Genomic DNA, 23,516 nt, shown 5'->3' on the forward strand with positions numbered 1-23,516 from the left:
TATCACTCATCCCTTTCTATTCCCACACAACCCGCCCCCATCCACCAGTACAGTCAATCACCCAACAGTATCGGCACCTACTTCTTCCACCCCACAAAATATGCAGGAATCTTTTTCCTTTTTCCTTCCCCGTTCATAATGTGAGAAAAACAGCCTATATCTATCGGTGCTGGGCTGTGGCGAGCGCAAGTGTAGCTTTACGAGAGATCCAGGATTTTTTTTAAAAAATGAAATCATCTGGAACGTCACCAAAGGTGCATTTTGGTACACAGATAATTTTTTTGCTAAAGCCCTCTTGATTTGCTAGGGTTGAAACACTGGAAGTGTAAAGGAACTTGTTGGGTTTTGTTTGTTTCTCGTACTTCCGAAAGCGAGTTAAAGTGAGCTGGGATGTTTCATTTTGCTTTAGGTCTGTTGAGGTAATATTCTGCTTTGGGAGTACGTCCTGAATGACAACATGCACCCCTCCCCTCCCCCCAAAAAAGTCCAGAAAATGCTTTTTTTCCCACAGCCCCTAGGAACCCCCATCCCCGTCTGCACAAACTGAAAGAGAGAGGGGTGGGATTAATGTGTAATTAAAGAGAATTTGGAAGGCTGAGATGTTGCGGAATGTTAGATCAGTAGCTGGAACAGCATGTGGTGTTCTTTAGGTAGGCTTCATTGAACCCGCACAAAAAAGAGAGGGAGAAAGAGAGGCAGCTTGCCTGTCTGCTCATTTATCAAATAGCTAGCCTGAACTTTCACAGCTCAACAAAAGTGTTTTTCTGTTTGCTGATTTTTTTTCTCTTCGCTCCAGAAAATAAACCAGAAAGGCTAGTGAAATCCACACTTCTGTAACAAGTGTGGACTATTCTGGATAAGACTCATGAACCAATGCCAGGGTGGCTTCCTGTTATGAGAGAAAAAAAATAATAAGTAGTAAAATCAGAGGGAGGGTGGAAATTGTATGTAAATGGTGTGTAACCCCCCCCCCCATTTTTGCACAGCAGCTGTGATCCAAGTGTACATTACAGAATTTGGGGTGTGGGCACTTTGCCGCCATGATGGCATTTGCAACAGAAAGGTTTAAAAGCCAATGGAGGCAACAGATTATTTTAATCAGTTTCACGGATCTAAAATTTAAAAATGAACATAGTTTAGCAAGAATCTATATTTATTTTTGTAATTTTAATTCCCTGTCTGAAACATGGGATGGATTCTTTTTCATGCTTAACACATCTTGGCAAAATAATACTTTCCACTATTTGATTTTTACCTCTTTATTGCTTGTGGGGCCCTTGCTTCAACTGCAGTCTTGCCATCCATGCTAGAACTTAATAGGGATAGATCTTCCTCCACGTTGATGTTCTCAGTAAATTGACAAGTGTGTCCCATTTAAAATTCTGCTCCATTATTTTCAGTAAATATGGATGGGTTGTTGAGTATGGGGGAATTTCAAAATGTGGGAAATAGAATCATTTCAGGCAAAATAACGTAACATGTATCTCCTCTGTAAGAAGTATCTGCAATCAAGCTAATTTGAATAATAACTACAGGCAATCTACATGATTTGCATATTAGGAGAATAAAACTGGGATATATCAGAGGATGTATATGGGTGTTTTGCCCAAGTTTAAAAGATTGGTACCAGCCCTTTAATTTTTTTGCTATACTGTATATACTTAACATTTTTGCTCAGTGTTACCCATTTATCAAAACTATTGAAAAAGAATTAAGTCACATGAAATATTTAGCCCCCAACTAAATATTCCTCAAATGGAATTCTTTAAGTGCACCTTCCAAAGGTCTCATGCACTGTAAATAAACTTTTCCTTGTACGTCGCTGTCATGCCTGCTGCAAGATAAAATGAAAATTGACATTAAACGTGTTGGGTTCATTTGCCACACAGTTGTGTGAAATAATGTGTCAGGTATTTTGAAGTTTGTAGCTTTAAATGATTCCACCCCCAGTAAAATTAGTTTCAAAAACCAAAATCATACAGGCTTCAGCCTTACAAATCTTTAGCAGTTATTTTATCCGTCACATTTTCAAACCTATTTTTGCAACCACCTGGGACTACAAAAAGCAAATAAACGAAAGGGACACTCAGGATTCTAAGGATGCTTTTTAGCCAGAAGTGTTACTAAGGGCTGCCCAGCAACCCATAAGATAAAGGGGCACAGTACGAATCTGCCTGAAGATAATAACCCTCCATACACCCCATGCAAGAAAATTTATATTTGAAGTACTTTCTGTTCAGCTCACCTATGTTGGCACTACAATGACAGGAGAAGCAACTGTGGATAGGCTCACCATAACATGCTTCTGAATTTGCCTTAGATTTGAGATTTTCCTTGCAGCCCGTTCACACAATATGGATTCTGGAGGTACACTGCTGGTATCCCATGTATATTTGTAGGGATGCACAAGGAAACTAATAATTGTCTTCCAGGATCAGACCAAAGGTCCATCACTCTGTCTTCCATACAACTAGCCATTGAGGTGCTCCCAAGTAGGCAGGGCTGGCATCAGCAGTTGGCATCCCTGGTTACCTGTTCAGGCCCGCGCTCCAGTGTGAGGCTTTGGAGCCTCCTGGTCCTGTTTCTGCTCCTCCTCCTTGCTATTTCTGCCTGTTTAGCTACCATTTTTTCAGCAAAGGAACCTGCAGCAACTCTTAATAAATGGTGCATTCCTTGCCCTACCATTGAGGCATGTGCTCTTACATACACTGTCCCACAGTGGAAGCAAGGGACAGGGGCAACTATACAGCTACCAGAGCTACCAAGTGTTAAAGACCCACCTGCTAACCATGTTGGAGTGGTTCGTTGCTGATGCTGTTGTTTTATCTGTTTTAATTATTGATGCATTGTTTTATTGAACCTTATTTGATCTTTTAACTTTCTTGGTTATTCACCCTGGGTTTCTTTGGAGGAAGCAGGGAGGATGTAAATGTATTTACATAAATAAACAAAATCAAAATATTTGTATACTCTTGTTGCGGGTCTGAGTCAAAGACTGTGTTTTTAAGTTTCCAGCCTGTTTTACCTTTGCCCCCCCAAATAATCCATTGCTAAATTCTGAGCAGAGGGCTTTGTTTTTTAACTTGTTAACTCATGAATATTATTTGCAGATAATAAGGCAGCAATTTCCGCAGTTAACAACAAGAAGACTTGGAACCAGAGGCCAGTCAAAGTAAGCAATAATGTGTGTTTCATAATCACGGAAAGGCTAAGTATGGTCGTAGGTTATTCACTGGGAGCCTTTTTGTAATATGGCTTTTGTTGTGTGTTGGAGGGAGAAACACCAAACAAATCTGACCCTCTTTAGGTCCAGTAAAGGGCACTGGCTCTTTTGTTCGATATACTTTGTTCTGTGGGATCAGCAGTGCTACTGAGAGTCTGATATGCAACAGAGCGACGGAGCTCCTAAACTTCTAATAGTTGCAGAGAAGAGATTGTTTTAGCAGCAACCAAAACTCTTTTCCTCTCCAAGGCTGTTCAAGGTGTAGAAACGCTGCCTTCTGCTGCAGTGGGTCACCTTGGACTCAGATTTGGGCGGAAAGAATGCCAGGGCTTTACAATTCGCAAAAGATAACAAGATGCTTGCTTTCTCTTCATCAGAAGAAGAGATCAGTGGCCATCTTGCCAGTTTGCGCATGGGTGTGTCTGGATGCTTCCAGATTGGGAGAGGCCTTAATACTGTAAATGGGTCATCCATATATGACAAACAGGTCGTTGGCAGCAGGCTCTTTAATTGGATTTTCCTGGTTTATCAGATTACATTGGAGGGGGATATAGACTGGGATTTTTATGCCAACAACATGGTGTGGGTGGGAAAGAAATGCAATTCAGTTTGCATTTAAAGGTAAACCTAACTTATTCACACTTTCTGAAACACTGTGCAAACCAAAACACAGCCAGTCTTTGGAATTCACATTTTTCCAAATTAGCAGTGCACTTCTCCAGCCGAGTAATGTGTATAAAATGCATATACTAAGTTACAGGGTCACATAAATATGCATATATTTGTGAAAATATCATAGAGAAATGCATTATATTAGGCAAAAGTTCCATACAAAAATGTGTATAGTTGGAGGAATTTGTACTAAAATGCTGATGGCTTTTTTATGAGGATTAAAAAACAAACCCACAAACTTTTGTGGAAATGTGGACTAAATTTAAGATGGGGGGAGGGGCGGACTGGGAGAAATCAAAGTGGACATGATGGCCCATCCCTTGTATGGATGCTGTGAAAAATGTTAGCACATGAGAAGCACCCATCTCACAAGAAGCATCCGTCTGGAAGCACCCCATGTCACAACCGGGATAACATATGTGGGCTTTTTAAATTCCCCCAAAGCGGCCGGAGGAAGGACAGCTGCAGCTTCTCCCTCTCCTGTAATCTACCCTCTCCCCTGCCTGCCTGTTGGTACAACTGGAGTCCTCCCAGCAGACAAGGGAGTGGGCAGCATATGGCAGGTGAGAGGAGTAGCAGGTAAGAGAAGCTGTGTCCCTCCCTGTATTGGATATGTAAAGCTATATTTCATATTTCATACTCTCTAGATTGTTACTAAACTGCCTTCCTTCCATCCAACCTCAGACATGGAGGGAAGGCTGTAGCTTTGCAGTTTTTGCTTTTCCATTCTCACTTGATGCTTGTTCTGGACTGGAGGTACGCTAGAATCAATACCAGCTCCTCTCATGTGCTTTATCAGCTGCCTGACATCCAGAGATAGAGGAGGTCAAGTTTTTTCTAATGCTTCTCTCACCAGGCCAACCTGATGCATTGGGGCTGTTCCACACATTATGGCAAGGAAAACCTGGCTTTGCTGCCACATGTAAGCTGAACAGGCAGCTGCAGCCACTCACAGGTCCCTGATTTCTGCCCCCACCTATTTCTCACAACCACACATTTCATTTTAACATGTGCACCGATAGGGTTTGCATGAATGTTTGCTGGCAGCCTGAAAAGGAGTGGGGACCCAAGGTCTTTCCTAGAGGGCATCAGGAAGAAGCTCCAGGTGCACCGAGGCGCAGTATTTCAGGACGATGCAAGTTGCAGGAGGTTGAACTAGATGACCCTCCCAACTCTACAGTTAATGGGATGCAGGTGGCGCTGTGGTCTAAACCACTGAGCCTCTTAGGCTTGCCAATCATAAGGTCGGCAGTTCGAATCCATGCGACGGGGTGAGCTCCCATTGCTCGGTCCCAGCTCCTGCCAACCTAGCAGTTCAAAAGCACACCAGTGCAAGTAGATAAATAGGTACTGCTGTGGTGGGAAGGTAAATGGCGTTTCCATGTGCTCTGGTTTCCATCATGGTGTTCCCTTGCACCAGAAGCACTTTATTTATGCTGTCCACATGACCCAGAAAGCTGTCTGTGGACAAAGGCTGGCTCCCTCGGCCTGAAAGCGAGATGAGCGCCGCAACCCCATAGTCTCCTTTGATTGGACTTAACCGTTCAGGGGTCCTTTACCTTTTTCTTTGATTCTATGATGTGGTGTGGACAGGGAGCACAAAAAGAAATGAAACACTGGCCCTCTTGTTTAATGCAGTGCCCTGCTGCCATGGGGAAGGGGTAGCCAATGTTTTGCTCTACAGATGTTGCTGGACTTACCTTCCATAATCCATGATTATTGGTCACGTTGTCTGGGGCTGATGGGGGGTTTGAGTCTAACAACATCTGGAGGCCCCACTTTGGCTATCCTTGCATAAGTGGCTTTGTGAGACGCTGCTAGAAGCCATTCTCTCATGGCTGTTCCTTGTATCCTCCTAAGTAATTGTATAGACCATTTACCAGGACTTAAAGGGAGGTCTGTACATCTGTGGCTTAGTTTGCACTAAGCATCTGGGCAGGAGGCTTCCTTGGGCAGGAGGCAAAAGCACTGGGCTCTTCCACATTTGGCAGCCCTTAGGATACTTCTCCAGCTGGACTGGACTGTGAACTGCTTTGAGCATTGCAATTACATTCCGTTGCTGGATTTTCACTCGTGCATCAACTTGTAAATTGGCGTAAAATCTGCTTCGTTAGCAGTTTCCTTTTTAAAAACCATACTGAGTGAATAACTCCTTTCTGAGGGTCCCCACCCCCTCCCGCTAACAAATGTGTATTTCAACATTTCAGGTACCATTACTATGGGATTGCAGTAAAAGAAAGCTCCCAGTATTATGACGTGATGTATTCTAAGAAAGGAGCAGCCTGGGTCAATGAAACAGGAAAAAAGGAAGTCACCAAACAGACAGTGGCGTATTCACCACGATCCAAACTGGGGACGTTGCTGCCAGAGTTTCCAAATGTCAAAGATCTAAATCTGCCAGCCAGCTTGCCAGAGGAGAAGGTGACTCTAGTGAAATAGTCTCTGGCTTGCCTTTCCCCCAGCCCCTTTTGCTCCTCCGTTGAGGAATGGTTGGTCTATTATATGATGGGGGTCACCCTTTGAAAAGAGTGAGTTTAAGGATGCTCTGACTTTATTTATGGGGTGGAGACTTAACTGCTCGCTGCACCAGAAACAAGTATATCCTCCTCTTATCTTAAAGTGTTTGTTTTCCAATGTATATGTGGTGGGATGCTTGCCAATCTAGACATCATGTGGGAGATCTGTGGCTGTGTCTCCCAACGTGACTTATTTGGGTTAAGAACCAACCACAGGGAGTGGAGGAGGTATGTAGCTCAAGGCCAAAGGGCAGGGCGTTAATCCCCTCTGCCTATGCCATTTCCCTGACTTAAATTGCAACCGCATCACGTATCTCCCACATCATGTCTAGTTGGGCATATTGGTGATTGTGAAAAATACGTGTGTGTGTGTGTGTGTGTGTGTGTGTGTGTGTGTGTGTGTGTGATCCTTTTAATCATAAGGCTAGATAGATAGATAGATAGATAGATAGATAGATAGATAGACAGACAGACAGACAGATATAGCAGATAGCCCATGATTTGTTTCTATCTGGAGGAGGAGAAAGAGCCCCTTATCAATATATTTCCAGCACTCATCCTGTCTGCAAACAGAAGCCCATTTTGCCAGAGAAGATTATGGGCCAAAGTGGCAGAACCTCAAGCAGCTTCAAAGAGACAGTTTGCTCTGATGAGGTCCAGAGCCCAGCCAGACCCTCTCAGGCTCTGCTGATGTGCTGGGGAACACAGAGTTTTGAATGGGCCGCTCTTGCAACCTGGGCCCTAGCCTGGTTTTCTGTCACTTCTCCATTAGTTTCTCACTGGCTGTGTTCCATATATTGGTCAGCATAATTGGGGGAAATCTAATACAAGAGTCTTAGGCTTAGAGTTGTCTAGTGAAAGGTCTCCAGCTCAAGGCTTTTCTCTCTGTGTGACTTGGGCCTTCCATAGTCTGTGCCCCTGGCCAGACTCTCACTGTCTGTGTCACGGAGGAGGATCTTAGCTCAGTGGGAGAGCATCTGCTTAGCATGCACAAGGGCCCAGAATCAATCCCTGGAATTTCCAGGTAGGGTTGGAAATGTCTCGTGTCTGAAAGAGAGACAGCAGCTGCCAGTCAGTGTGGACAATACTGAGCTAGATGGAGCAGCCCAGTATAAGGCAGCCACTTCCTGTGTTCCTAATGGCCAAGTCGTTGCCTGGAGTCATGGCCATGATGATCTTAGATTATTGCTATAAAAAGAATATCTTTTAAAAATATTGTTTCCCTCCCTTGCCAGGTGTCCACTTTTATTATGATGTACAGAACACACTGTCAGAGGATACTCGACACTGTAATAAGAGCCAACTTTGACGAGGTTTGTAGGAAAATAATAATTAAAAATTTCATGGGTAACAGAGTACTTGTAGATAGTGGGGAAGCCTCTGGTATTTATTTGTTGGCTGAGCTGCTGTGATGGTTTAGAATGCTGAATTTCAAACACGGACCTGGTTGCACATCATGGTAAGCCACAGTTTGTTTTGAGCTATGGTTTAATCCTGAACATGCCTCCCACTGCCGCAAGGGCCTCCACACAGCTTCTCCCCCTCACCATGTGGCTCCTACATGGTTCAAATAAGCCATGATATGGCTTATCATGTTGTCTGAAGCCATGCCATTGCTTGTTTGCTTCAAACAAAAGCACAAGTGGTAAGCCAGAAATAAACCAAGGGACGTTCACAATTAAACAATGGTCTAAGATAAACAGTGTCTTACTGTGATGTGAGGATGAGGCCATTCTCAACTACAGAATCTTCTCCCTCCCAGTCAGCCCACCTAACCAGTATCTGTGCACCAGTATCAACACATTTTCCTAGAGTACGCTCTGTTGTTTAAAGGTATGAGAAATAGTTGGAGTTGTTTGCACAGGTTCAAGGTCTGATGCAAGGTCTTTAACGCACGCAGGAGTAGCCAATGTGGAGCCCTCCAGATGTTGTTGGGCTATACCTGTTGTCAACGCTGACCATTGCAATGCTGGCTGGGGCTAATGGGAATTGGAGTCCAGTGACATCTGGAATCCATATTGGCTACCTCTACCTAAACAGTTTGGGATCAGATCACATAAGGGATCACCTTGCCTCATGCATTTGACCACTTTGACCTGTGGAACATACACTTTTACAAGTGCCACATAATGTTCTGCATTTTAATGATTGTTATATGTATGTTTGGGTTTTTTTAAAAAAAAGTTTTGTGGATTTTCGCTGCATTTTATCTACAGTTTTATTATGTACGCTGCTTAGAGAGCTCTTTGACTAAGTGGCTTCTGAGTCTTTCTAAATAAATGAAATGCAATAAAAAATAGTCTGCGGCTGACAGTTGCACACGTGGGGTAAGCTAAACTGGGGGTGTGGGAGAATCTGATAGCTGTTTCTCTGTACCCTGAGTTCAACTACCTTCCTGCTGTGAAGTGATGTTATTGGTAGTGGTCGGCGGAGTAACAGCACTTAACCTGACCTCCCATTGCTGATGTCATTGAGGAAGAAGGAGAGGTGCGAGGGGACCACAAGGCTGATGCTGTGCAAATGCATTAGGGTGTGTCTGATCAGCTCCACTGGTGCATTTGCACTGCACTGACCTCTCTTGTCACCTTGTCCCTCTCCAAGTAAGGGCCACCACCCTGCCCTGCCGACCACTAGTGGATGTTGCTCGGTTATCTAGGCAATTAAAAAATATTACCAGTTCCATTTCTTCCTTATGTCTTGGCACACCTCTAGGTTCAAAGTTTTCTTCTGCACTTTTGGCAAGGGATGCCACCTCACATGCTTCCTGTATTGGGTTCTTCCACAGTAGTAAACATTGTTGGAGTTTGCGATTCAATATTGTACAAAGCTATTTCCGGAGTCTTGATGCCAACGGTGTTGCAGGCGTTACCTGATAGGTGAGTATGTTCTGATAGGCCGGTCTGTATGTGCATCTGTGTCCATACACATGCCTTTGAGTCAAAGAATGTTGCACTTACACAATGTTTAATAAAGAGGCTTTCCAGAAGTGGCTTGTCCCATGGGTCACAGCTGTAGGGTCATTGCTGCTTGACATTTTCCAGGAGGGGAAGGGGTGAGGTGGTAGGATGCTGGATTGATGGTGGGATACTGGATTTGCCCACACCGTGCTGACCTCCCAGCTGCATAGCTGCTCCGCTTTTTGGTAAGTGATGCCGCTACTGGAAAGCTGGCATTGCAGCTCCAGCCCACTTGTGAACAGCTTCTGGGGAAGTGTTGGTGCTGATTTTTAAAGCCCTAAATGGCCTCAGTCCAGTATACCTGAAGGAGCATCTCCACCTCCATCGTTCTGCCTGGACACTGAGGTCCAGCGCTGAGGGCCTTCTGGCGGTTCCCTCACTGCGAGAAGCCAAGTTACAGGGAACCAGGCAGAGGGCCTTCTTGGTAGTGGCGCCTGCCCTGTGGAACGCCCTCCCACCAGATGTCAGAGAGAAAAATAACTACCAAACTTTTAGAAGACATCTAAAGGCAGCCCTGTTTAGGGATGCTTTTAATGTTTAATAGGTTATTGTATTTTAGTGTTTTGTTGGAAGCCGCCCAGAGTGGCTGGGGGGACCCAGCCAGATGGGCGGGGTATAAATATATTATTATTATTATTATTATTATTATTATTATTATTATTAGGGAAACATACATTTATAAATAACATTAGCATTATTATAAAGAGCCACCCAAGTGTATCTGATACAGTATGTTGTTTCGGACTGAGTTCAAAGGGGAAGGAGGGGAAAGGTGGAAGTTGCACATACAGGAACATAGGGCAGAATAGCCTGGAAGAAACAACAACCTTTATATTCTGTGCAGATTTTACAAGCAGGAGAGTTATATGTTTTAAATACTAAACACTTGCATGTTTGAACTACCCCGTTTCCTGTCTTTGACTATTCTGACAAACTACTTGCCTGCCTTCCTTCAAGAATGAGTAGTTGATCGATGTTTTGTGTGCACTTCAGATTGCTCTTGTTTTGCAACACATTCTGGGTACAAACCTATACATGCATATTCAGAAGGAGCAAGTCTCACTGAGTTCAGTGGGGCTCCCCCAACCCTGCTAATTGTGTATGGGACTGCAGCATCAATAACTTAAAAGGTCATTGGGGCAAAGGGTAGATTAGGTGAGCCATTAGTTTTTCATGGCTGCAGGCATGAATGCAGAGAAAGAGGTTCAGCATAGATTTCTGAAGTGGTACTTTCCTTTTCAGCTTGACACAGGTGATACGCAAGTTTGCCAAACAACTGGACGAGTGGCTAAAAGTAGCTCTTCATGACTTGCCAGAAAACCTACGAAATATCAAGTTTGAGCGTATGTATTGTATAATTTCTTACTTTGGTCAGGAAAACAACATGGTGTTACCCGTTAATTGGTAACAAACATAGAAAATATTCCCCCCCCCCAAAAAAAAATTCTATTCCTTTTGGCAGGAGTTCCTTGCTCATTCATCTTTACATCATTTCATCAGACCATATGCCATCTCACATCAGTACAAGTCCCCAAATACTTATTTATTTCCATTTATTAATCACTTCCTGGAAAACACCTTGAAGGGGTTTAACAATTTAAAAAATCAACAATAAAAAAATGCAAAAAGTTCATATATAAAACAATTTTAAACATTTCATTTGAAGAACCATTTCAAATTTGACACAGGCTGGGGTAAAAAAATAAATCCACATAAAAGGCTTGTTGAAAAAGTAAAGTTTTCTGAAAGCGCCAAAAATGCAATAGAGATGGTAGCTATCTGATATGAAGCAGGAGTTCCAAAGGGAAGGTTCTTCCATGCTAAGGGCCAAATTCCAGCATTGTATAGGATAGATTTGAAGGAGTTCCTTTCTTACAGAGCACAGTGATCACGAACCCTCCAACATTTCTCCGATGAAAATAGGGACGTCCCATTCCATAATGATAATTTTTCTATTTATACCCCACACATTTTACTGAGTTGCCCCAGCCACTCTGGGCAGCTTCCAACATATATAAAAGCATAATAAAACATTAAACCTTAAACAAACTTCCCCATATAGGATTGCCTTCGGACAGCTCAGGGGTTGGATGACTCCATACCTTCCAACATTTCTCCAATGGAAATAGAGACATCCTAAGGAAAAGTGGGACATTCCGGGATTAAATCAGAAACCGGGATGGCTTCTCTAAATCAGGGATGTCCCTGGGAAATAGGGGCACTTGTAGGGTCTGTGATCATTCGGGTATATAAAGGGTTTGATAATCTTTTAGGTATAACACTTTTCACAGCACTGAGTCAAAATTAACTGATAATTCCTTTTGGCTGTGTGAACCAAGCTGAACTTTCTCTTCCGTGATGGCCTGGATGTAGTTTTAGCGAATCCAAAACCATTAAGCAACTCTCCAGATTTTCAGCTGTTTGAATACAGCTCGAGGCCTTTGCTCAGAAAAGGTGGCAGAGTTAAAAATGGAGGCGATCAAATTACCCTATCTCCACGGGAAAGGGCACCACACTCTTTTCAGGCATGCTTTGTAGATGCCTGCAGTGCACATCACCTATTGATGAAGTCTGCTTTATTTCATGGCTCTCAATTCTTCTCCTTTTATAAGTGCCAAATTCCACATCACAAAGTTAAAAAAGGGGGGGGGGAAGAATGAGAAGGAGATGAAAGGGGAGGGAAAACTAATTTAGGAAAAGGATTAGGCATTGATTAGCATGAAAAATTAAAATAACCTTTTGTCGAGGAGACTTGGGATATAAACTTCTCAATAATAGTTTTGTAATTTCATAATTTATTCAAATGTTATATGGTTCAGTCCTTCTCTCAAAATTAATTGTGGTTTGCTATTAGCTTTACTAAAGCAGAACTGCATCCAGAGAGAATTATTTGGAACGTTTCCCCCCTGGTTAAGTCAGTACTCAGTATATGATGTATTCTACATTTGTTTTACAGATGTGATTTTTATTGTTGATTTTTTGTCGTGCACTACCATGATGATATATATATTTAATGTCGATGGCATAGAAAACTTTGCAAGTAATAAATAAATAACTTGCTATAGAAAAAGGTTTTTTGTGACTCTAGGTCTGTGCAATTTATAAGCTTTGTTGTTGACCCTAATTAAGCATTTACTTTTTTTTGTACAACAATATTCAGTTGTAGATTACTGCAGTGATTCAGTATAAAAATACTCTTAACATGTTTAGTTTATTCTGCAGAGCTTTGGATGCATCAACAAGTTCATAAACATCAACAAATATTTGTTTACATTTTTCTTAAAAGAAAATGAAAGACCAATCATGTAAATTACATTATTTGGATTTATTCCTGAAAATAAAGATGTAAATTTATATACCAGTAATAAGCAAACACACACCCGCAAATAATGTGGATTTTGCTTGCATAAATGGACCCAGATTTCAGGTGATAAGTGTCCTACAGTTACTGGCCCCAAATCAGTCCCACCTAAGTCCACTGAAATCAACAGGACAGGATGGTCACATTGAATCCTGCAATCCTATACCTCGTTAACCTGAGGGTATGTCTCATTGTACTCAGCAGAACTTACTTCTGAGTAGATAGGATTGTGCTGTACCATGGATTTCAGTGGCAGATTGGCCTTGGTCCATAGAAAATTAATTGTGCTGATTTGGATTCCAAAAACAGGAATTTTAGTAAAAAGTCAAAAAGTACCACCCCAACTAAGATGCAAAAAAATATTATACATTTTGTTGTTTGGTAACAAAAATAACCAGTCTGGTTTGTTATAATAAATATCTTCTTCATTGGCAGTATCCAGAAGGTTTTCTCAAATTCTTCGGAGACAGACATCCTTAAATCATCTTTGTCAGGTATTTTGTCTGTTACAAGGTCGCTTTATCTGTGGTTTATTGATCCTTTGCTTTGGCAACTGTATAAATACCAGGGCTGAGTCAAATTTTCTCAGAAAACATTTTTCTGACATAATTTTCTTTTATGAGCTCCTCTCCCTTACTGGAGAAATTCAGACATCTCCAGGAGAATTTTTGGTAGAATAGCCTCTCCAACGCTGCCTTCCGTGGTCTCTGGACACAACTGTTTTAATATTGTTTAAAGTATATCTCTAGGTTCATAGTAGAATAGCCACTTAAATTTTGGTAAAAATGCTGCCACCTTCTTAAACTGTTCATCAGCCTGGATAGCTCAATGAGTTAGAGTGTGGTGCTGGTAACACCAAGGTTGCAGGTTCGATCCCAGCGTGGACCAGCTGCATATATCTTGCATGGCAAGGGGTTGGACTAGATAATTCTCCGGGTCCCTTCCAACTCTACAATTCTATGATCACTCAGAAAGACCTCTGATTATTCAGTGATTTAGGAATACAGAAAGAATACCCTTATTGATCTACTGTATCTGTACACTGTGTGAAAATTAACTAGAGGAGGAGGAGCAATAATAACAGGAGTAGCAGTAGTATCATCATGCTAGCAGCACTGGTAGCAATGTTATTTCAATATACGCACATCCTTCTGTTTTCCTCAGCCATTTCTTGCACCTGCTATACCAACAGGGTATCTGTGTGGAGTTCAAGGAAGTGGCATTGAGTTGACACCATACAACCAGTCCATTTAAGGAACGTGCGGCTCCTGCAGACTTTTCTACGAGGAGAGAGAAGGGACTGACGCGGCCAGTCAGTCCCTTCTCCCTCCTCGGGTAAAAGCCCCCAAGAGCCACGCGGAGTGTGTGTGCAGCTCTTCGGGGCTTTTCCCACCTGCCTCCCGCCCGCATTCTCTCCATAAGACGCACACATATTCCCCCTTACTTTTTAGGAGGGGGCAAGTGTGTCTTATGGAGCAAAAAAATACGGTGTTGAAGGCCTCATATGCAGTGGTGGAGCAAGCTGATCGGGCGCCTGGGGTGGCGCACGTGCCCTGCGCCCAGGGGCGGGGCCAGCCAGGGCAAGACGCTCCACGGGGCCTCCGAGGAGTCTGCCTTCCTCCTCCCACTCAGCCGCCCTACAGCTGAGGGGGAGGCGGTGGGCAGACCATTTGGGGCAGCATGGAGCCTGCAGCACCCAAACCACCGCGTCACTCCCAGGAGAGACACGTGGCTCAGGCACGCTGCAGGCCCCACGGTGAGTGCCGCTTGGCATTTTGTCACCCCCCCTCAGTGGTGACACCCGGAGTGGTTCGCCCCCACCGCCCCCCCTTCCTCCACCCCTGCTCACATGATGATGTTCATCGCTAAAAAGAGAAGTGCCAGGAGACAAGCACTCTGCGTTTTTCCATCCTCTTCCCTAAAAGCTGCCCTGCTCCCTGGAGCATCAGAGCTAGTTATGGTCATACTAGTCACTATTATTATTTCACATATGGGGCTGGAGTAGAGCTGCAAATATGTTTGTGCTATTGTGCCTGCAGCCTCAGTTTTATGTGGAAGGTGTGTGATTTCAGGTGCCTCTTTGCATGGAACTGAAGTAGCAAATTCATAGTGTGAGAATTTTGCTTTTGATATGATAAAAGGTATGGATTAGCCTTTGGTGTGTCCAAAGGAGTAAGCCTACCGACAGGGCCCTTGCAGGCACAGTTCAAGGGCGGCGATTCCGACTCCAGTGTGTGTTTGTTCTTCAACTGATGTGGAAAAAGAAACGGCATTTATTTGCAATTAAAAAACAACAACACTGTAGAGCAAACAACACTGTTACACAAACAAATGGAGGTAATCTGTGAGTAGAGATGGAGGGAAAATTCAATTCAGTTTGTATTTAAAGCCAAAGCTATCAAATTCTCACTTTTCAAAACAATTTGCAAGTCAAAACACAGCTATCCTTCAAAAGACATACCCAAATTTTGTGATGCAATTCTTCAACCAACCATTGTTTAGAAATACTCATAGATTAGGGGGAAGTGTGCAAGATGTTCATGAAAATAACATACAAAAATGCATTAAATTGGGGGGGAAATGCTTGCAAAAATGTGCACATTGGCTCAAACTGCATATAAACATGTGTTTATTAAGAGAAATTCAGACTTAAATGCTGTTGAATTTTCATGCAGATTAAAACAAAAATGCAAACCGTTGTAATGTGGAGAGCTCAATTTAGGATTGTAAAAATGAGAAACTGATGGAACCGAAATGGACCGACCCTTCCATCCCTAGTAGTGAGTAGATAGATGCCTGTTGTGACCCACAATGCTTCTAGATTAGAATCCATGAGAAAATCAATTTAGTGAGACTTGCCAAGGAAGCGTGTAAGGGGATAAAAGTCTATTTTTCAAGCTAATAAACCATGAGCTAATGAGTTGCTTGGACTGGATTATAGGCATCAAGAACCGTGATCCACAGTGCGGACATCACATTCCAAATGCTGGAAGACTGGAGGAATGTGGACCTTAACAGCATTACCAAACAAACGCTATACACCATGGAAGACTCGCGGGAGGAGCACAGGAAACTTATAATACAATGTAAGGATATAAAAACCCTCAACTCTGATGAGAGAGGGCAGCTCTGGACCTCATGGCAAATACAGAGCGTGCCAAAGTAGTTGCTCTTTGACATCAGCAAGACTCCTCTGTGCATCCTAATCTGTTGATTAAAAGCGCAAAAGACAACAAGTGGCTGGCAGTAGGAAGATCCTTGGGGAAAGAGCAGCTGCTTAACCCTTTCCCTCCCTGCCGTTGGTCCACTCAAATTTCCTCCCTACTTTCAGCAGCTATCCCACCTGCATGGCAGAAAGAGAAGAGGAAGTGAGTCAGTTACATAGGAGAGTCTAAAATGCTTTTATTCCTTCTGCCTCTTCTCATGCACTTGTTAAAATTTATGTAAACTAAGTACAGGACCCAGATACGAGATAGTGTCTTGGAAATGGCGCCAAATGCAAAATGGTGACTCAGGAGGTGGAGTTTAAGTTTTCTGGAAAACCATATTAAGCAAGTTCAGAGTAAGAATACGATGCAGTAACTCCCACTCTGTGCAATGGGGCCTACTCCCAGGCTGGTGTATTTAGAATTGCAGCTTTAATCACATTTTATTTTCCTGCTGTGTTTTAAATGGAATGTTGCTCTTGTTGGTTTTGAGCCTCTTCGATCCATTGCGAAAAGCAGCCTGGAACTTTTCATAAGCAAAGCCATTGCAAATACATATGTTTAAAGTTTACCTCCCTGTGGCAAATCTGAAAGAGGGCATTCGTCTTGTAGATAATATCCAGTAATCTCTTTGAAGTCATTAAATATGACAGTTTTGTGGATTTTGATAGGAAATAGCTTGCCTTTTAGCTATGGCAAATAAATAAATGTTGCTAGCATCAGTTACGTATTTGTGGAGCATTTACTGATGGGAAGGCCGTCAGCCGCTCTTGGGTTCCAATAGCATCTTGATGCATTTCTAAATCAATTTCATGCATGACCTTCTTTATCAAAAGGGTCAGAGCCTAGCTTTCGCTCTTGGAAGAAAGACGATCATTGCTGTGTCTCTAATTTACTTATAGGCAGGCACTGCTGGAAAAATGGGGGGGGGGGGAGAAAGAGTGAGGGAGATCAAACGCAGCAAATGTTTTTTGCTTTTCCATGTTTTTAAAGAAAGAACAGCACATGTTTTTATAAAGTGAAGAAACTGTCAAAAAATGGTGCGGAAAACAAGGAGAATGTTACCGATTTCCCCCTCCCCATTTTCCTTCAGTAAGAGGGCAACAGTAATATATTATTTGGATTTGGGTTTTCTTCCAGTATATCAAGAGTTCGATCACCTTCTGGAAGAGCAGTCGCCCATTGAATCCTACGTGGAATGGCTGGATTCCATGGTGGACAGATGCGTCGTAAAGGTCAGTAGGAAAAAAGAATGGAGAAGGTAACACTCAGAGTGTGGAGCTCTGTGTCCAGCCATTTCCTTTCTAAAAACAAAGCTACAGCACATGGTTAGCTAGGAGAACGCTTAACCATGTATCCTTGTTCAGACGACGTGCTAAGCCAGACCTTGGCTTAGGTTGGTGCAGCAGTAAAAATGACCAGGGGAGATGCAAAGCAGCTGTGAGCTCCTCTGTGACAGCTTGCATGTGCATTCTCACTAAGCCATAGTTTGGCTTATCTTGTTGTTCATGTCAGGTCTCTTATTATGTTGCATTGTACTGGTGGGCCAGAAAAGTAGCTCATGTGGGTGGCCTTGACTCTGAAAAGGCTAACGATAAAAAGTGATTACTAGTTGCCGGCTGTCAAGTGTTGATTTTTAGTTATTCTGCTAGCGAAAAGCCCACCAAACAGCTGGAATGTAGCTACGGCTGTTGCATATCTCTCTGTGCACATGCTAATTTTTGACCCTTTGCTTCCAGGCCTGGTAAGTATGGCAGTTTCCCCTTTCCTTGATGCAAGGTGTCCTGGTTGTTTGGCATGCAAATAGGTCTGAGATGAGCATGACAATTGGTGTAATGATTGTTGGTGTCATGGTGGCACTTCTGATACCCTCAAGGCAGGGGAAGGCAGAGGGAAGGGGCACTTGTGGTGCTCTCCTCCCCTGGATGAAAGATTGGAGGTCCCCCAAAGACAGGTTCTCTGTTCCCTCTCTGCTTTATGTTAGCATCTCTCCCACCCACACCAGTGAAATAATTCAAAAGGAGAAGGTAGACTTGCAGACTTTTATTTTTTTAAAAAAATCTTCTTTATAACTATTCATATGAAATTACAATTGGACATAGCTATCTAAGAAAGAAGATAGAAGAACACATGCAATGTTGTCCTTGTCTGGCCGTAAGTAAGTACAGTGAAGACGCATCTGATCTGAATCACATCCATTTCTTTTTATTGGCAGGTAGCTGCTAAGAGACAAGGCTCTTTGAAGAAAGTTGCTCAGCAATTCCTCTTGATGTGGTCCTGTTTTGGCACCAGGGTTATTCGGGACATGACGTTGCACAGTGCTCCCAGCTTCGGTACTTTCTCTTCCTATCAACAGTAAAAATATTTTTAGAGAACAATTTAAAAATAATAATAAAAACAGGAAGTGGAATTAAGATTTTCAAAATATGCAAGCTAGCTGTTTTGTTTTCCAGAGCAAAAACTCCCCCCCCCCCTTCATAAGGATCACCAATTACCAATATTTGGTCTGCTATCAAAACTGCTGCCGCTCAAATGGTTACCTGATTTGCTCATGGAACCCTAAGATTTAGACTACCATTGAATAGTGCCCCATACCCAATTTCTTTCTGCATTGCCACACACAGCCTGTTGAGTCAGCAAGCTTCAAACCACTGCTCATTCAGTTCTACTCAAAAGAAGAGACAGAGGACGAAAATGGCAATAAATGTCTAGTTCCCAGAGTTTCCATCTGTTTCCTCACCCTTTCTTTTTCTGGTAGTTGGTTGCAAAAAATTGCTTAGTGAGGCTAAAAGTAGATGTTTAACTGCTGTCAAAAGAACACAAGATGAGCCCTGCTGGATCAGGCCAGTATCTTCTTCTCACAGAAGGAACATAACACTCTGCAGATCTGGAGAGGTAGCTCTCTAGTAGCAACTACTAGTTACCCTTGCAGTTCAACTGAGTGGGGAAGGAAGCAGATGGGAGAAACCAAAGCAAAACAAAACAAAATTCCACTTCCTCTAGTCTGATCCCAATTGTGTTTGGGCTGCCCTTTCATAAAGTGGCCGATAGAAGGACTACATAGGACCAATGAGTTTCTAAATGCAATGGAGATTCCATTAACTGTTTTATGCTCATTTCTTTTGTCATCAGGATCTTTTCACCTTATTCACCTGATGTTTGATGACTACGTATTGTACCTGTTAGAATCGCTCCATTGCCAGGAAAGAGCCAATGAGCTCATGAGGGCAATGAAAGGAGAAGGAGGAACAGGTAAGCTTCTTCATTTGCGCTTAAGAACATAAGAGGAACCTGCTGAATGCTGCTGCCATTGGCCCCTCTAGTTCTGTATCCTGTTCTCCCAGTAGCCAACCAGATTCCTGTGGGAAGCCTGCAAGCAGGGCACTCTGCACACCTGCAGAGTTACCCACAACTGTTATTCAGAGGCATGCTGCCTCTGATGGAGGAGGTAAAGAAAAGTCATCAAGGCTAGTAGCCACTGAAAGCCTTGTCCTCCATGAATTGGTCCAGTCATTCTTTTAAGCCACCCAAGTTGGTCCCTGCCTCCTGTGGGAGTGTGTTCCATAGCTTATGTGCTGCGTGAAGAATTACTTCCTTTCATCTGTCCTGGATTCTCCATCATTCATGGTTGTCTACAAGTTCTAGAGTTAGGAGAGAGGGAGAGGAACTTTTCCCTTTCCACTATCTCCATGCCAGGCATATTTTTTTTTTAACTTCTATCATGTCACCTCTTACTTGCCTTTTCTTTAACCTAAAAAGTCCCAAATGCTCAACCTTTACTCACAGGGGAGTCGCTCCATCCCCTTTAACCTTTTAGGCTGCCGTATTCTGAACCTTCTCCAAATCTACTATACCCTTTTTGAGGCGGGGCAACTTGCATCACTATTAAGCACAAAGATAAACTAAGTGGTCCATTGGGGAAGGGCCTTAGGTCATTGGCAGAACATGTGTTTTGAATGTAGAAGGTCTCAGGTCCATCTCATGTTAGGGCTGGGAATGACTCCAGCCTGAAACTCAGGGGCCGGAGGCTGTTACCAGTCAGTGTCCACAATCCTGAGTGGGACAAATGATCTGACTCAGTAGAAGGAAAGCTTTCTATGTTCCTAAATGCATCTCCTCAACACTATTCTGGTGGGATGAGGGAAGCCACAACTAGGAAACCTACTTTCATTTGTGATACACATGCCCCATAGTTATTCTTCATTCATACCACCTACTTATTTTTTAAAATTGCAGTGTTGTAGTAGAAAAACTATAATAGTTGTCGTTGGTGTCAGATCTTACAGTATACAGTATTCAGTGCTTGGCAACCTTTCAACCCAACAATTGTGGATCCTGAGTAAATCCCTACTATTAGTAGTACAAGTAGTAGTAGTAGTACAATGTAGTACTGGTAGTAGTACGATTGAATTTTGAAGTCCATTGTCAAGGTACTCAGAGCTTCAGATTTTCCCTCTCTAAAGAGAAGCGCTGAGCCATAATCCTAAATGTATGTGGACAGGCCATGCTTGGTTTGTGATCAGACACTCCACATGGGCTTTGAGGAAATTTTCTTTCATTATGACTTCACAGGTTCTTGGTCTGATCTCTGAGGCAAACTAAGGGTCTTATTTAGAATCCGCTGGAAGAAGAATAGTAATCTAGACATTGTTATTGAAGTTTAACATCCTTTTAACAGAAAGGAAATAAAAAAGGAAAGGCGGCATGGTATTCAGCATCTGTTTCTTCCCCCCACCCCCACCCCCACTTCTTTGCAGTGGAAGTACGAGAAGAGATAATACTGGCAGAACCCATTCCTCCAAGTCCTTCCCCAGTGCCTTTCTCTCCAGCTAAATCTGCCACCTCAGTGGACGTCCCATCTGCACCCTCGCCTGTAAGCAACCAGTCTCCGGAGTATGTTGGCATAGCAACGACAACAGGTTGGTAAGGCTGAAGGTGTCCGATTGGTAGTTCACTTTTCGGGGGGGGGGTAACATTCAAAACCTGAAAAAGCGTGGTTGTGTGTTTGCTGCTCATTTACAGCGAATGAAGAAGATGGATCTTTCTTATGACGTCCAGGACAGGGCAATGCTCAAATTACAGGAGGGACAGGGGGAACTACATTATTTTTTTGGGGTGCCCTTAGCTACTGTCTTTGAAGGCCATGTGATGGGGGCATGATTTTGACTCAAGTCTCCCCCGCCATCATTTGAGTACTGGAATCCCATCAGAGGGGGAGCGTGTCTGGGAGGCTAGCTGAAACCGAAAAATGGCAGGCAAGGAAAGCATTAAGCACCCCTTCTCCACACCACTTCTTTGCTCCAAATTATCCCCTCCACAACCTGCTTTTTATTTGAAAAGCAGCTGCAGGAGTTCTGTTGCTGCACCTTTGAAATCTTCTCTTTCTGACCTTTAGCCCTTTATCTGTGCAATAGATCAATAATATAGAACAACTTTGCAGGACTGTTGTACCTCTTGTAGGGAAGGCCCACATCTCAGTGGTGGAGCACATGCTTTGTGTTTCATAAAGTCCCATATGCAATCACTCCTGGCATCACCACTTAATGGGTTTTTAGGTAGCAGCACTGAGAAAGTCTTCTGCCCAGAGCAGGCTTCCTCAACCTCGGCCCTCCAGATGTTTTGAGACTACAATTCCCATAATCCCTGACCACTGGTCCTGCTAGCTAGAGTTGTAGGCCGAAAACATCTGGAGGGCCAAGGTTGAAGAAGCCTGGCCCAGAGATTTGCCAATGCCAATCAGTTGGACCATTGATCTGACTGGGACTGAGAGAGCTTCATCATGGAAAAGAAATGAGCTGCGTAGACACCATACATTTCAAGCACTTGGCTTCTTCAAAGAATCCTGTAATTAGCCCCCTCATAGAGCTGCAATTTTCAGTACCTGTAACAAACTTAAAATCCCCAGGATTCTTTAGGGGAAGACATGTGATTGTTTGACATATACACAGCCTTGCTGAAAGAACATATATGAATCACTCTGAATGCATGCAAGTATTATATAATTGTCAGCATTATTAAGATTGGTTCCGGTAAATTTAAAACTGAATACCTTTGTATAACTCGGAAGCTAATCAGATTTTATTCCTAACAGATTGCTATTCCCTTCTTTCAGCTTCCATTAAGACATTGCTGCTTATTGGTAGCATGTTAACTCTAAAGCCCGGCAAAGTACAATTTCTGTGGACAATCAGTGACACACACAAAAAGGCAATTAAATCCTCTAGTTTTACATGACAGCAAACTCCCTAAAGGCAAGCCATCGCCAAATTGCTCCGTTGTAAAACATCTGGCAAGACCCAGCAACCTTTTCCCCTAAATCTTTTTGTTGAACTTCTGCATTCTGAAAAGGGATAATTAGGCCTTAATTCTTTTTTAAATTACAAAGCCTCGATTAATGATTGCTCAGACAACATCAATTCTGGAACAAAAGCAATGGCTATATGGTGTTCTATCACCCTGCTTTCTAAAGTCCTAGGATTACTCATTTGCCAGGTTCATTGTCCTTTGATGGGCCTGAACTCCTTTATAGAAATCATAAAACTTCATCAATGGATAACTAATAATTTTGCTGCCTACTTATCAGTGTGTCTTCTTGTAGTAGGCAGAATTGGGCTCAATATACATTACAGGTTGTGATCCTAGAAGCACACCTGGAAGTAAGTTCTACTAAAATCATTTGTAGATAAACCTTTACATTTCTTGTACAGGTGCTTAAGATTTGTATGTCACGAAGTGAAATCACTCCTCAAAAGGCATTGGGGGAGATGTTCAATTCAGTCCATATTTTAAATGCATATCTACCTATTTTGCACTTTCTGAAACAATGCATGAACCAAAACCTTCCACCTTTCGAAATTTGCACCTTTCTGAATTCTGAAGTGCAGTTATCCAGCCAAGTAATGTGTACAAAAATGCATAAAATTATATACACAAGTGCATTCCATTAGGGAAAATTGCTTTGCATGAATGTCTACACTAGGGGAAATGGCTAACAAAATAAAAAAGTGTGATTAAGAAAGATTCACACTAAAATGTTGATGAATTTTCAAAATTAGAAAAATGTGCAACTGGGAGAAACAGGAATTTGTATATTCAGTCATCCCTACTCATGAGGGGCAACAGGTAATTGGCTCCGTCTTCTAAGGCACTGTTTCATGTCTGGTTGCATATCCCAAGATAGTGGCTTGCACCAAGATCCCGGTTAGTTGACCCACACACCTGGCATCTGCCACATCTGTAGTGCTTGCATATTTTAGTGGAGGTTCACAAAATACATGAATGCTAACTGGATCTTTCTATTTTACGCAGGGGCCATGCAGTCTTATACATGGTCTCTCACATACACTGTAACAACAGCTGCTGGGTCACCTGCTGAAAACTCTCAACAACTTCCTTGTATGAGAAACCCTCATGTGCCTCCTTCATCGGTTACACACAGAATACCTGTTTATCCACACAGAGAAGAACACGGGTAGGTTGCTTAGCATCATGTTCATCCACTGCATTTTTCAGCATAGCTAGTGAATAGAGTAATTGAACAGCCATGCTTGCATTCCCAGGTTTGTTTCCTGGTGCAGCAGA

The 23,516-nt window shown here is 42.8% G+C and overlaps 1 protein-coding gene across 4 annotated transcripts in view; it reads left to right on the forward strand.

The window, feature by feature from the left end:
* The window catches only part of RFX4 (regulatory factor X4), a 63,756-nt gene that overhangs the window by 33,462 nt on the left and 6,778 nt on the right, over window positions 1-23,516 (forward strand). For 3 of the 4 annotated variants that reach the window (XM_081878382.1, XM_081878380.1, XM_081878383.1), the window contains 12 exons: window positions 3,111-3,172; window positions 6,103-6,316; window positions 7,647-7,724; window positions 9,124-9,287; window positions 10,611-10,711; window positions 13,165-13,223; window positions 15,671-15,815; window positions 17,076-17,170; window positions 18,151-18,268; window positions 19,068-19,187; window positions 20,693-20,854; window positions 23,244-23,406. In XM_081878382.1, coding sequence (XP_081734508.1) covers window positions 3,111-3,172; window positions 6,103-6,316; window positions 7,647-7,724; window positions 9,124-9,287; window positions 10,611-10,711; window positions 13,165-13,223; window positions 15,671-15,815; window positions 17,076-17,170; window positions 18,151-18,268; window positions 19,068-19,187; window positions 20,693-20,854; window positions 23,244-23,406 — 1,481 coding nt within the window. The remainder of the gene's footprint in view (window positions 1-3,110; window positions 3,173-6,102; window positions 6,317-7,646; window positions 7,725-9,123; window positions 9,288-10,610; window positions 10,712-13,164; window positions 13,224-15,670; window positions 15,816-17,075; window positions 17,171-18,150; window positions 18,269-19,067; window positions 19,188-20,692; window positions 20,855-23,243; window positions 23,407-23,516) is intronic. The other variant, XM_081878381.1, reaches the window with a different exon arrangement.

Source organism: Podarcis erhardii (genome assembly GCF_964252035.2).
Source record: "Podarcis erhardii genome assembly, chromosome: 10".
In the NCBI taxonomy this organism is placed as follows: domain Eukaryota; kingdom Metazoa; phylum Chordata; class Lepidosauria; order Squamata; family Lacertidae; genus Podarcis; species Podarcis erhardii.